Below are 13,803 nucleotides of genomic sequence, written 5' to 3' on the forward strand. Positions count from 1 at the left end.
CTTAGATATTCAGAACAGGAATTGTTTTCTAGATTTCATAGCCCATGGAAGTAGTGATACTTTTTCACTAGTATGCAGGTGAACGATAAGGCCTGTGGGCCTCTTGTTTAGAAGAAAGAACTGGAGGGTGTTCACTTTTTTATTTAAAGAGTATAGTAATGACATCCAAGAATGTCCACTCTCATGTATGGTCCGTACGAGGAATACCATCCAAGGGGCATAAATCGAACAAAGCGGGCGTCCATGGGTTCGGGAAGTGGCCTGGTGTAAGTGCTTGCTCCCGCCGAAAATGTCTAAAAAGTGAAAAGAAGCAAACTCTAATATAAATTATGTAAGGTTAAACATAATATTTACATTTCTACTGATTTCACTTTTGATATCTTTACAAATTGTAATGATAAGTCATTTCCTCATGAATGCGTTGCAGTTGTGAACTATGCACATATGGATCTTGATGAATATGTAACGTCACCGGAACACTAACGCACTGGATTATCACTCCTTGAAATAATGTAAATAATTACTAAAGAACGAAAACACACAAGTCTTGTATTTTAAACGAATAACAAGTTTATTCTGAACACAGATTTATTCAGTTTTATAAAAGTTTAATGAATAAAAGATAATTACGAGTTTACATTCTTGTCTTACATGTATGTATTCTGACCCGGTAATATTTTAACCAGTAATTTAGCGACTGGTAAACTCAACCGGTAATGAATTCAAGAAACATTAATTAAATCCAAGAAAACTGGTAAATCTAACCAGTAGTTCAAGCAACTGGTAAACTCAACCAGTAATACCCAAGAAATATTAATTAAATCCAAGGAGACTGGGCAACCTAACCATTAATGAACGACACTGGTAAATATTTAACCAGTAACGATAATTAAATATCTGACGTGGTATTGACTGGCAATCCCAACCAGTAATATAAAACACTTAGCACTCGCTGCTAAAACTCAACGCTAAATATTAACAAATCACAACCCTCCGTGAATGCTAATTAGCGATAAACCTAACTTTCCTACTTGAACTTAGAAAGTTATCAAACAGAGTAAACCCTCTCGGCACTCTGTAAACTGGTTAGCTGCTACTAATACTAAAATACTAAAACTGGTAATCTCAACCAGTAATGTAAAACACTTAGCACTCGCTGCTAAAACTAATCAGCCTATATTAACAAACCACGACTCCTTTCATGAATGTTAAATAGCAAAACTTAAGTTTCCCCCTACTTGGAACTTAGAAAATATCTAACAGAGCAATACACACCCTCTTGATACTCTGTAAATGTAGCAACTCCGTATAGTCTGCAAGTACTCGGATATTTACGTTGCATATCATGACATCATGAAACGCGACCAATCAAAAGCGTCGCGTACAAAACTACCGATTATCGATACCTCCCCCTTTCCCACACTAAATATTCCCACACGATAAAAATAATTAAATAAATTAATCAAGCGCAATAATTAACAATCATTGCCTATAAAACAATTGACTGTAATACTATTTTAAATAAATATTGCAATTAAATTCTGTAATAATACTTGTGCACAAATTATGCGCAATGCATTATGGGAAAAGACCGTCAACAATAAACAAAGCACTCGGGAACACTCGAGGTAAGGTTAGGCTAACAAAATACAACTAACTACGGCATCAGAAATAATGCCACGCTCAAAGCATATTTACAACAAGTAAATTAAATAGTTTAACTATCGAACATTCACACATTCGATGTATAATCATGTTATTTATAAGTTCTGTACATGAAAGAAAATACCGCGCTATCGAAACTCATTCGGGGACGATGTCACAACACACAAAAAAAACGTATGCACACAAAAAATGAGGCTGGCGCGTCTTGACATCTTACATTTTGCCCCCTTCAAAAAAAAATGGTCCAAGTCCCTTTGGACCTTACAATCAGACATACTTTTAGTGTAAAACCTACATACAATTACATGTACATCATTTGAAATAAATACAACCATAATGACAGGAACAATGATTCCATGTAACATTGCATAAATTCAAAGTTAATAAATATAGTACATGTGAAACTTCGATGAATTCACGTCACCAGAAGAGGAATCATTGGTCAACTTGCACTCATTTGAAAATGTCAACATTGAATGCTCACAGGTAAGTAATAAAAATTAAACTTTATATGTATTTACATATATTTGAAACCTAGGTGCATTCTACAACAAAGTTATCCTAACTAGACCTGAAAATCGATCTATTCTATTGCAATTTACAAACTGATATAGAGGCTATTCTACAGATGGACATAAATCGTAATGAACTTTTAAAGAAAATCTCCTGTTGTAAGACAATTCGAATGCTATAATGAAATGAAGACTTTACCTTAAATAATAAATACTATAGTTACTTATGTCCTACCTATACATGTACTATTTGGTTTTACCTAATGTTTCCTATATTTCTTAGTGTCTGGTTTGAAGAGGTCATGCAGAGGTGAAGGTCGGGGGCTCCTAGGTCTAGGTCGCTGTCTCTGAGGTTTAAAAACGACTGACTTCAAAGTTGGAACAGCCGGAAGCTTCCTCCTTGATGTGACCTTAGGTCGCTCTCCCTCTCCAGGACCATTATGAACTGAGCAAGAGGTTCCATCATTGGACTTCTGCTCCTGTAACATCCTCTGGAGGTTTTGGTCTATCTTTTTCTATAATTGCGTTGTAGGCCTTGAGTGAAAGAATGCTAGTGGTTGCACCAGTGTCTGCCGTGAAGTGTACATTAATTCCGTTGACTTTCCCTTCAATATAGATTCCTGTCGAATCTGGTAATCTTCTACTCGAAAAAAATGGAAAAATAAAATCTTGTCCCATGGTTTCGGGGTCTTCACTGTCCGTCAGTAGGTCAGTTTTTCCTTCAGCCATCTCTCGACCCTCAGAAATGGCTACTGGCCATTTAAATGAGAGGCAGCAGCAACAGATTGCGACTCCTGGGGTGACACATCCTTCTTCTGTGGACAGTCCCTTGCAAAGTGTCCATAAGCCTTGCAGCAATAACACTGCACAGAGGCCATTTTGTTGTTTGGCCCTGTTCTCTGCTGCTGTGTTTTCCGATCACAGTCTGCTGAGGTGTTTCCATAATGTTGACTGTGCTTCTCCAACTCTCGACGTACCTTTTCTAACTGCTCCTGGAGATCTCTTATGCTGGTTTGTTCGTTATTTATCTTTGCTTTCGTCGTCAACTCATCGGGTCTCACGGGATGTGCCTTCATAGAGTTGGTCTTTTTCTCATCTCTCTGTTCTCGAACTTGACGAGCTACCCTTTGTTTCTGTCCTCTCCCAGTCTCTTCATAGCTGACAACCTGGAGGACGGCCTCGTCAATGTTCTCGGGCTCCTTTACATATTCCACATGAAACTGTGCATCCTTGTCCGAGAGCCCATCCAAAAATCGACGCAACAAGTCTTCCTCTCTCGTATCTGCATTTCTTTTGGGGTGTGCTTTATCATAGAGCCGTTTCAAATCTGCTGCGTAATCTTCTACTTTTTCACCTGGCTTTTGCTGTCTGTTGCTAAATTTAGCAATAAAGGTTTTCCTTGTTTCCACTACTCTGAATCTGTTATTCAATTCCTGTATTAATTTAAGGTAATGTTTACGTGTGGACTTCGGGAGTTGTCCATAGACGAATTCTGCTGCAGTGTCATGCAATCGCGGCAACAGTTCATCCAATCTCTGTAGCTCAGACCATCTTCTCCGTTCAGCCATCTCATCAAATCTAGCATACCATATTTTCCAATCCTCTTTCCCGGTAAATGGTGGTATCTTTACGCTTGACTTTCTAGGTCTGGGTTGGTCTAGAATCTGTTCAAAATTACTGCATGTGGAATTTTCATCATAGTCCTCATTTTCGCTAATGTTATCTCGATTTCCTGGAGTGGTTCCTACGGAAAGAGTACTGGGGTTTTGTAGCAGGTTCTGTAGCGCATTTCCGACTTCAGCACGTATCATCTCTGCTAGATTTACAGGCTGTGTTGCATCCGATATGGTCGGTTGACTGGGTCTGTTTCTCGTACAGCCGTGAGAAGGAAAAGGTGAAGGATCCTCTGCAAAAACGTGGCTAGCATTGTGACCTATAGTGGTAGGTAGGGGATGGGTCATGTGAGAGTGTACGCTAGAAACAACCGGCATACTATGTATAGAAGAAACAGGTAAATGACCTGCACATGTAGCAGGTAGAGAACCAACAGAGCGTGGTAAAAGGTGACAAATGCTAGGGGAAACAGGTAAATGACCTGTATCATTTGCTCTGGGATGTATGTAGCCTTGATGCTGGTTTTGGTGATCTATTCTGGTTGATAGATTTGATGATATAGTTTGGGGTATCAAGGTTACGGGTGGTATGAATTGTACATGACCTGCGTTCTGTGAGTGCACAATTCTATCATGATTGTTTAGAGTGTTCATAACGACACCTCTGTTAACATGTACAGGTGTGTTATCTGCAATAAATTGAGTAGGTCCGGAAAACTGTCCATGGGATCTTGCTGAAGAGTAGGTCATACCCGGGGGTATCAAGGTTACGGGCGGTGAAACTGATAAAGAATCAGTACTATGATGGGTAGAGACCATATGTCTTACTGTAGGTGTACAATGGTGTGCGCCTGTACTATACGTTGTTGGAGTATTGCTGACCGCCGTGTCGGGTAGAGAGATTAGTCTGCTCACTGGTCGTGCAGCTTGGTCTGTTCCGTCGCCTTCCCCACTGTATAAACTTCGTGGATGATTCCCGCATAACGGAAAAGTTGCTTGCATATTCAATGTTTGAATATCGTAAGAATTACCTTGCGTCATTGTATTTGTACAAGTGACAGGTACGTAACCTATATTTTGAAATGAATTGCACATGACAGGTACACTACCTGTATTTGGTGACATAACACAAGAATTCGCTATTTGATCTAGATTTTCATATAAACTACAAGAAACAGGTATGTCACCTGTATTTTCAGAACACTGGCGTGAAACGGACATACTGTCATTTGCCCATGTTAGATGAGTATTGCACGTGAAAGACTCAACTACTAACTGTATATCGTGCCCTGTATTATTGCACGTTGTCTCAATTGGTTTTTCTTTCTCTGCAGATGGAGAATATCTCTCTGGACTTCCTTCTCTGGAACTCAAACTCTTCTCCGATTCACGGTCTGCCGACGAAACTCGGATGTCAGGAGACGGGTGATCGCGACCACGAACAGCGGCCCGATTTTTAGTTTTTCTTTTGTTACCCATAATGAATAAATGTGTTCAGAAAAACCTGTGATATTCAAGACTTGTGTCTAACTAAACTTCAGAGGCTTAGATTTGATCACTGGATCTGTTAATTTAACAGATCCCGCCGTGGATGCCAAAATATTGTAACGTCACCGGAACACTAACGCACTGGATTATCACTCCTTGAAATAATGTAAATAATTACTAAAGAACGAAAACACACAAGTCTTGTATTTTAAACGAATAACAAGTTTATTCTGAACACAGATTTATTCAGTTTTATAAAAGTTTAATGAATAAAAGATAATTACGAGTTTACATTCTTGTCTTACATGTATGTATTCTGACCCGGTAATATTTTAACCAGTAATTTAGCGACTGGTAAACTCAACCGGTAATGAATTCAAGAAACATTAATTAAATCCAAGAAAACTGGTAAATCTAACCAGTAGTTCAAGCAACTGGTAAACTCAACCAGTAATACCCAAGAAATATTAATTAAATCCAAGGAGACTGGGCAACCTAACCATTAATGAACGACACTGGTAAATATTTAACCAGTAACGATAATTAAATATCTGACGTGGTATTGACTGGCAATCCCAACCAGTAATATAAAACACTTAGCACTCGCTGCTAAAACTCAACGCTAAATATTAACAAATCACAACCCTCCGTGAATGCTAATTAGCGATAAACCTAACTTTCCTACTTGAACTTAGAAAGTTATCAAACAGAGTAAACCCTCTCGGCACTCTGTAAACTGGTTAGCTGCTACTAATACTAAAATACTAAAACTGGTAATCTCAACCAGTAATGTAAAACACTTAGCACTCGCTGCTAAAACTAATCAGCCTATATTAACAAACCACGACTCCTTTCATGAATGTTAAATAGCAAAACTTAAGTTTCCCCCTACTTGGAACTTAGAAAATATCTAACAGAGCAATACACACCCTCTTGATACTCTGTAAATGTAGCAACTCCGTATAGTCTGCAAGTACTCGGATATTTACGTTGCATATCATGACATCATGAAACGCGACCAATCAAAAGCGTCGCGTACAAAACTACCGATTATCGATACCTCCCCCTTTCCCACACTAAATATTCCCACACGATAAAAATAATTAAATAAATTAATCAAGCGCAATAATTAACAATCATTGCCTATAAAACAATTGACTGTAATACTATTTTAAATAAATATTGCAATTAAATTCTGTAATAATACTTGTGCACAAATTATGCGCAATGCATTATGGGAAAAGACCGTCAACAATAAACAAAGCACTCGGGAACACTCGAGGTAAGGTTAGGCTAACAAAATACAACTAACTACGGCATCAGAAATAATGCCACGCTCAAAGCATATTTACAACAAGTAAATTAAATAGTTTAACTATCGAACATTCACACATTCGATGTATAATCATGTTATTTATAAGTTCTGTACATGAAAGAAAATAACGCGCTATCGAAACTCATTCGGGGACGATGTCACAACACAAAAAAAAAACGTATGCACACAAAAAATGAGGCTGGCGCGTCTTGACATCTTACAAATATAATACGTCTATTTCAAGGGCTTGGTATTCCAAAATAAATGAATGTAGATATAAGAAATAAATTTCATTTCTGAACATCTACGAGGGTATGAACTGCAACGCTTTACTTTTGATGAAGCGCTATGCTGGCGTGAAGTGTCCCATTTCTCAAGTATTTTCAAACATGAAAAAATTAATTCTGAAATATTCCTTTTCTAAATGTACTAGGAATAATTCCAGCTAGTTGAAATAAAACTAACCGTTAAGTGCCCTCCTACAGTGTAGTTATTGAAGTTGTTTCCGTCAGTGCTGTACTGTAGATAGTAGGAACTTGTATAGTAACGAGTCCCATAGTACTGCATGACTGTCCCGTAAACACGAGTTGTATTGCCTGAAAGTCATTTATAATTATTTCATAATTCATTTCTATTAATCTAGATACAACATACATTATTTTGAATTTATACGTATATCTGTTTTGAGTTTGTGGTTGCTGGGATATTCTAATAAGTCTACTAGACAGATAAAATCTTAGCCAAGGTCTTCACAACCTTATATTTATATTATAAATCGCATTTTCCTCTATGAACCAACCAATTTCAGCGCGCGACACAATCCGTTCACATTGACTATGAACGGATTATGAACTAGCTTAAAGCACGCGATTGAGAGAGCATAATGATTTGAAAAAAATAGAGCACCTGTTACAAAGATCTCGCAAGTCACACCTTTGGATTAAGATTGTAAACTTACGCGGATTATCATCCTAATCTTGCAGTCTCCTACCTCTAAAATATAGTTCACCTTGCAATGTTGATAAAAGGCAGGGTGAGACGAAATATGACGTCATGTCTATGTGTTGACATACGTCACAATAGCAACTGTGACAGAGGCTAGGAGTTAGTTTTATGCAACAAAATAGAAGCAATGTAAACAAAGGCACAAAGGGTGATATTATAAATGAATATAAATATAAGAAATGAACAGCACTTTTGAGCTGTTCATGGTCATAATGAATGGATTTGAGGCAAATTCTCTGTGAAAGCGCGATTCACAGAATTTGCCTCAAATCCAAATCCGTTCATACTGACCATGAACAGCTCAAAAGTGATGTTCATTTCTTAAATGTTTGTTAGTATGCTAAATCCACAAATTACGAGTCATTCTGACATACTTAAGAATGTAATATGGTTTAGTAAATCGCTTCACATATATTCACTTGCAGTTGACACAGACTTTTGTGATGATATTTATAGGATGATAGCGCAATGTTTGGATTGTTCAGCCTAAATTGGAGGAGGCCTTCATTCTCCGGATATTCTTGTTGAACGCATGGGTAAAATTCTCGAAGTGTCCCGATAGGGTACCCTCTTTTTGATCGGATGGTTTGCGATCAATTCAAGGCCGTGGTTGATTGACTGTTTAACATCCCTTTCATAATCTTACGCTCCTATACAGACATCAACTGCTTTAGATAAAGTGCCACAAATTTTAAGTTGTACTAGACAGTGAGGATTCTTTATCGTATTTTAGCACATAACGATTGGTCCTTTGCTAAGCGTCGGGCTTGCGTGTGTGCGTGAATTAATTATGTCCTATAGCACCGTTTCGTTCGACCATCTGCATCATATAGTTTTAAGACAAAACAAGATATTTGAAAGGTGAAGTTAACGAACATTGATCAATCTCATAACTCTTACAAGCAATACAAAATAGATAGTTGAACAAACACAGACCCCTGGAGACACCAGAGGTGGGATCAGGTGCCTAGAAGGAGTAAGCATCCCCTGTCGACCGGTTTGAAGGATCTATAAATCTAAAAGAAATATGTTCCGGGGATAATCTTTTACAATTTACCTAGATCAACTTGCAACCATGAGCTTTTATCGACGCCTGTCCAGTAACCCCCATAGTTCTGTCTACCGTTGTAAGCATAAGAGTTGCCATTTGATTTGTGAGCGGTCATCTGTGCGTCAGGAATCCATCTTTTACTTTGTATAACGCCGAGACTGTTACTTCTACAATCTAAAGTAAAACACCACTAACTGCACAGCTTATACTTAATGAAGTAAAACGCCACCGACTGCAGCTTATATTTATTTTAAAAATAAAACACCTCTGAGTGCACAGCTTATATTTAAGAATGTGATTTTCGGATTGGTCGAAAACATACTCAGACTTTCAGTTGAAATGAAAATATTAGGATTTGTCGTACCTCCCTTCAAATGAGCAGAATTCGACAAATCTGAGATCAAACATTATCCTACCTAGGTTACACGTTCTTCCGCCGTACGGGTGCGCGCAATGACATGTGTAACTTCCCCTTATTTCCTCACAGCGTCCTTCATGGATGCAGGGATTGGAGTCGCATTTGTTAGCACCTGTTGAAACGCATAAAAGCCAGTACAGTGCAATATATTGTCTTGACGCATTCTGTTTCAGTAAACAACATCGTATTTACCCCGAATTAACATCTTAAACACGTTGTCAGCATGTTTCCCATGTTCGTCAAAGGCCCGTATGGTAAAGGTGTATAGCTCCTCTGTATTTGGGGCCAGCCCCTTCAGGGTACCCCTCACTGAGTCCAGTTTGATTCCTGGTGGCAGCTCTCCGCTAACCAGGTAGTATGTTAGTTTTGTTCCTTCGGGATCCTAAATTATATACCGTATTAATTATTTGCAAGCATCACATGTAATGGCATATGCTTAGATGAAAGGTGAAAGTAACAGTGATCAATCAAGCAATACAAAATAGATAGTTGGACAAACATGGACCCCTGGACACACCAGAGGTGAGATCAGGTGCCTAGGAGGAAACATCCCTTGTCGACCGATCACACCCACCGTGATCCCTATATCTTGAACAGGTAAATGGAATTATCCGTAGTCAAAATCAGTATGCCAGGAACGGTCTAACAAACGGTATGAAACACGTCAGACAGCATTTGACCCAATGATAGGTTGTATACTCGTACAATTCAAGAGGTCTTTCGTCCATACCAAGATTTTTGCACCAAGTTGTTTGGTCTCTCTTTTTTATACGCCCGTCTTTATATATACCTAAGAGAGGTCAGACTTCTTTTACATCGGTCCCCTCTGTTGTTATAGTATAAAAGAAAGATAACTTCCCAATGCCAGGCTTCCGAAGGCGAGTGCATGAACTTTATTGCAGGAAAGTATTTTAGTTCTGTTGATTATATGATCAGTGAAACATAACAACGCAAGTTCTCGTTGAACTTGTAAAATCGATGAAATACTCACTGATGCTCTCAATTGAATATTGACTTTTTGACCGCTGTGGAATTCCCCCACATAGCCGAAAGGAGAGTGGTCCTCCCACACTGGCGGGAGGCTGACGATAAGCTGTGAAGAAAAACCAGGAAAGGTGTTGCGATATTTTCTTTTGAGGTGGTAGTTGTTCAAAAAGGCACATCATCAATAACAAGTAATGACAATATAATCATATTGATTTTATGGAATTTCTAAGAAAACATTTTACATAAATTATATTTTTGTCATACCTGTATCAGATAGAAAAGGTCTTCTCCGTCAAAATACACACTTCCGGTTTTATTTGCCCCTGGTGCAATTCTAATGTTTCCATTGTAGCCAGACTAAATTGTACAAAGCGAAAGCATATATTTATATACAATGTGTGGTTATTCTGTCAGACAGATTTAGTAAACATTATACCAGAAGTGTGAGGTTTCCGTCCTGTTCCGCAATAACGTCAACATGTGGTCGGTGTATATTCAGGGCGCTGTAAGAATAGTGGGAAGTAGACATCAAAAAGAAGCATTTCTTAACGCTTAACAATTACTGCTGATCATACGGTGAATGACTTACTCGAATGGAGTAGACGCCGATGCAACGGTCAGCAACGTCCACCACACTGTCAAAGTCCAGAACATGACTCAAGTCTCAAGAACTACGCTTTTAAGAATTTAGTCAACCTAGAACACACACATAAGCAAGATCACTCCTCTCTTAAAACTAATGAAAATAAATAAAACACCGAAACAACAAGCCTTCTGTTCAGTGTTCTTTTCGTATTATTACTTGATAGAAACAATAAACGGAAATGCGCACAGAAGTTTAGATGTTACCGGAAAAGTAATTTCATACCTTATGTAGAAATCATCACCTTTCGTTTGTTTGAGGAAATCTCTAGATACGATTGCAATCTTTGGTAGTTAGAAAACTGTATGAGATTAATATCCGTATCAGATAGAGGCCTCCTGGGTCTCTGCAAAGCATTAAAGTCAGATGGTGACGTGCAAAAGGGAAGCGCCAAAATGTCCAGGCTACTCATCCTCGTATTTTCTGTTTTTATTTTAACGAAATTTGATATTTGTACTGCAAGGTAAATTTTTTAAACTTTTCTATATATTATACATTTTATGAAAGGTAATTTTAATCGTTAATGTGACCACACAATTAATTCTGATAAGGACTGACTTTATATCAACTGTGGGTTTAACTGAACGACATTTTTTCCAGTTTCTTTGACATCCAATACCCCGATGTCTTCTTTACGGCTGAACAAGGTGGAAATGTTACGATCAGGGTAAAATACTATCAGAACAACCTTAGAGAATTTGTGAATTACACAGTTTTACAGTCTTTTGTAATTCAATACACCAAAACTAATGCTTTTTAATGGTAGTTTATATTTCTTGATGTTTTTCTGTATTAGGCTGGGCCAAATGGGGGCGACATTATCATGATTCCACAAGGCAATGGCACGGTTTTCATTGGCCAGACGGATATGCTTAAACTTTTTCAGGTAAGATCCTTGTCCCAGTATCAAATTGAATTGTGGGATATCGTCCTCATTGTGCTTTTTAATATCGGTTGAAAACAGCTTTGATAACTTCCTTATTTCTTCCCTTCGCTATTTCATCCTGTAGATTGTCAATAGTCTTCCACCTGTTTGGAGTGAAAAGTCACCGCATGGAACCCTGGGAACCTTTCTAGGAGGGAAATCAGTGTCTCTCAGTGTTTCTGCTCAGGTATGTCACATATTACCTGGAAATTAAGTAGAAAAATAAGTAAAATGTTTTGGAAGGAAAAAATTTAACTCCGATTTATATATCAAATAGGATCCTGAAAATGGAAAAGTTACATACGAAAAGGTATCTGGAGCACTGCCACCTGGTATTCATTTGGACAAAAATACAGGGGCGATAACTGGACGCATTCCTGACGTTGATGCAACTTACGAATTTGGAATTCGAGTTACAGATAGTCATGGAAAATATGCAGATCAAATCTTTTCCATTGATACAAGAGGTTCTCGCATATTGTTAATGTTTGGTTTTTTTTATTAGCGCAACATGATTTGGTGCAATAAGTATTTTTGAAGATTTTAAAATAATTCATCTATGCATTTTCGATTTTATATTGTTTCTTTCTCCTTTAAGTGAGTAGTACGATCAAACCGTTACTCTGTAATATACGAGTAATTTTCCATTTTGGTTAAACTTTTTAAAAAAAAATGTTATTAACTGTTTTCATATACAGTGCATATACCTGATATATTAATTTTGTGTGTGTAATTGTAGAGAGAGACCAGTGTTTGAGCACACCCTGTTTACATGGGGGAACTTGCAGTGACGATATAGATGATTTTGTATGCGCATGTGCAAAACCTTACGGTGGAAAAACGTGCAATATAAGTAATATCTGTCTTAGTGTTATTTTGCGATCTACCAAAAATTACTACATCAACATTTTTGTAGAAACTGTCTTTTTCTTTAGATTGTGGCTCTATGCCTGTTGGAATAGATCTGAACAACAAGAAAATTCCGGACGCACAGATGTCTTGTCACTACTGTTATGGTGACAGTGCTGGAATTGACGGTCGGCTTCACGCCCCACAAGGCTGGGTGGGCCAAAATACAAACTCGTGGCTACAGGTAGTGTTTAACATATTTACTGTAGCAATGTCATTTTTTGTGTGTTGCTTATAGTCAAATGGTTAGAACATCTGGTTAGCAAACTCGTGACTTCGATACAGGCTTTTTTAACACAAATTGAAACTCCTATTAATAGGTCCTATATTCAGATTTAGCCCTGCAGTTGTACTCCTATTAAGAGGTCATATATTCAGATTTAGCCCTGCAGTGGTACTCCTATTAATATGTTCTATATTCGGATTTAGTCCTGCAGTTGTACCCCTATTAAGAGGCCCTATATTCAGATTTAGCCCTGCAGTTGTACTCCTATTACGAGGTCCTATATTCAGATTTAGCCCTGCAGTTGTACCCCTATTAAGAGGCCCTATATTCAGATTTAGCCCTGCAGTTGTACGTTTGTAGGTTGACCTGGGGAAGGAAATGGAGCTTCATGCTGTAGCAAACCAAGGCTATACATCATCCAGTTACTACATCCTGACCTACACAATCAAATACAGCGTGGACGGAAACCAGTTCTATGACGTCAAGAACGGAACGACCGTCATGGTAAATATTATCTAAGGAATCGTTTTATTTTCTGGGAGTTCGTTTATTGTGGGCAACCCCATTACTGCGAATTTTAAAAAGTTTCATCGAAAAGCACAATTTACACAATATTTTAATGTGTAGAGAACATCCATAAAAAAAACCAACATGCCAACCAAATCTTGGCAATCCAGGTGAATTGACCCTCCCCAATTTAAATAATTCCACTGTATATTACTTTCGTCATATTCCTGAATACAGTTATTATGTTAAAGGATTTGTAAAAACAAATGTGAATGATTCATTTCAGTAATGTGTACAAACATTTTACTTTCAGGATTTTAGTGGAAGCAGTAACGTGAACTCCGTAGTAAAACACACATTCCTGACACCGTTTAGAGCACGATTTGTTAAATTCATACCGAAGACCTTTCACAGCAAACCCGGGATGAGAGTGGAACTGTACGGATGTGATGTTTAGATCTGAATTGCATCCAATAAAAATATGTAGTCATCTTGTCTTCATTTACTTATAGGTCTCATGACTAACTCATTACAATGCG

The 13,803-nt window shown here is 37.9% G+C and overlaps 2 protein-coding genes across 3 annotated transcripts; one reads left to right on the forward strand and one right to left on the reverse strand.

The window, feature by feature from the left end:
* Positions 1-125: 125 nt before the first annotated feature.
* LOC125675432 (uncharacterized) lies at positions 126-10,995 on the reverse strand. 2 transcript variants are annotated; one of them, XM_048913079.2, is made up of 10 exons: positions 10,923-10,995; positions 10,644-10,750; positions 10,491-10,557; positions 10,319-10,411; positions 10,059-10,160; positions 9,260-9,449; positions 9,066-9,179; positions 8,656-8,823; positions 7,059-7,189; positions 126-293 (listed from the first exon to the last, which is right to left on the reverse strand). In XM_048913079.2, exons 2-10 carry the CDS (start codon positions 10,706-10,708, stop codon positions 144-146), a joined length of 1,080 nt encoding a protein of 359 aa, XP_048769036.1. In that variant the 5' UTR covers positions 10,709-10,750; positions 10,923-10,995; the 3' UTR covers positions 126-143. The 2 variants fall into 2 exon arrangements, with proteins under 2 accessions (XP_048769036.1, XP_056016552.1); XM_056160577.1 differs by lacking the exon at positions 10,923-10,995 and adding an exon at positions 10,887-10,901.
* Positions 10,996-11,053: 58 nt separating this feature from the next.
* Positions 11,054-13,754, forward strand: LOC125675727 (EGF-like repeat and discoidin I-like domain-containing protein 3). Its single transcript, XM_048913513.2, has 9 exons — positions 11,054-11,160; positions 11,298-11,364; positions 11,494-11,583; positions 11,708-11,809; positions 11,900-12,089; positions 12,362-12,475; positions 12,558-12,715; positions 13,118-13,261; positions 13,578-13,754. Exons 1-9 carry the CDS (start codon positions 11,093-11,095, stop codon positions 13,719-13,721), a joined length of 1,077 nt encoding a protein of 358 aa, XP_048769470.2. The 5' UTR covers positions 11,054-11,092; the 3' UTR covers positions 13,722-13,754.
* Positions 13,755-13,803: the final 49 nt, after the last annotated feature.

The sequence above is a fragment of the Ostrea edulis genome, chromosome 3 (genome assembly GCF_947568905.1).
Source record: "Ostrea edulis chromosome 3, xbOstEdul1.1, whole genome shotgun sequence".
Taxonomy (NCBI): domain Eukaryota; kingdom Metazoa; phylum Mollusca; class Bivalvia; order Ostreida; family Ostreidae; genus Ostrea; species Ostrea edulis.

Coding starts and splice junctions, on each gene's coding strand:
- LOC125675432 (XM_048913079.2), bottom strand. CDS start 10,708: ATGTTCTGGACTTTGACAGTGTGGTGGACGTTGCTGACCGTTGCATCG. Junction 10,161..10,318: donor ACCTTTTCTATCTGATACAG/GTATGACAAAAA, acceptor TTTTCTTCACAG/CTTATCGTCAGCCTCCCGCC. Junction 9,450..10,058: donor ATATTCAATTGAGAGCATCA/GTGAGTATTTCA, acceptor TATATAATTTAG/GATCCCGAAGGAACAAAACT.
- LOC125675727 (XM_048913513.2), top strand. CDS start 11,093: ATGTCCAGGCTACTCATCCTCGTATTTTCTGTTTTTATTTTAACGAAA. Junction 12,476..12,557: donor TGGAAAAACGTGCAATATAA/GTAATATCTGTC, acceptor CTTTTTCTTTAG/ATTGTGGCTCTATGCCTGTT. Junction 13,262..13,577: donor AGAACGGAACGACCGTCATG/GTAAATATTATC, acceptor TTTTACTTTCAG/GATTTTAGTGGAAGCAGTAA.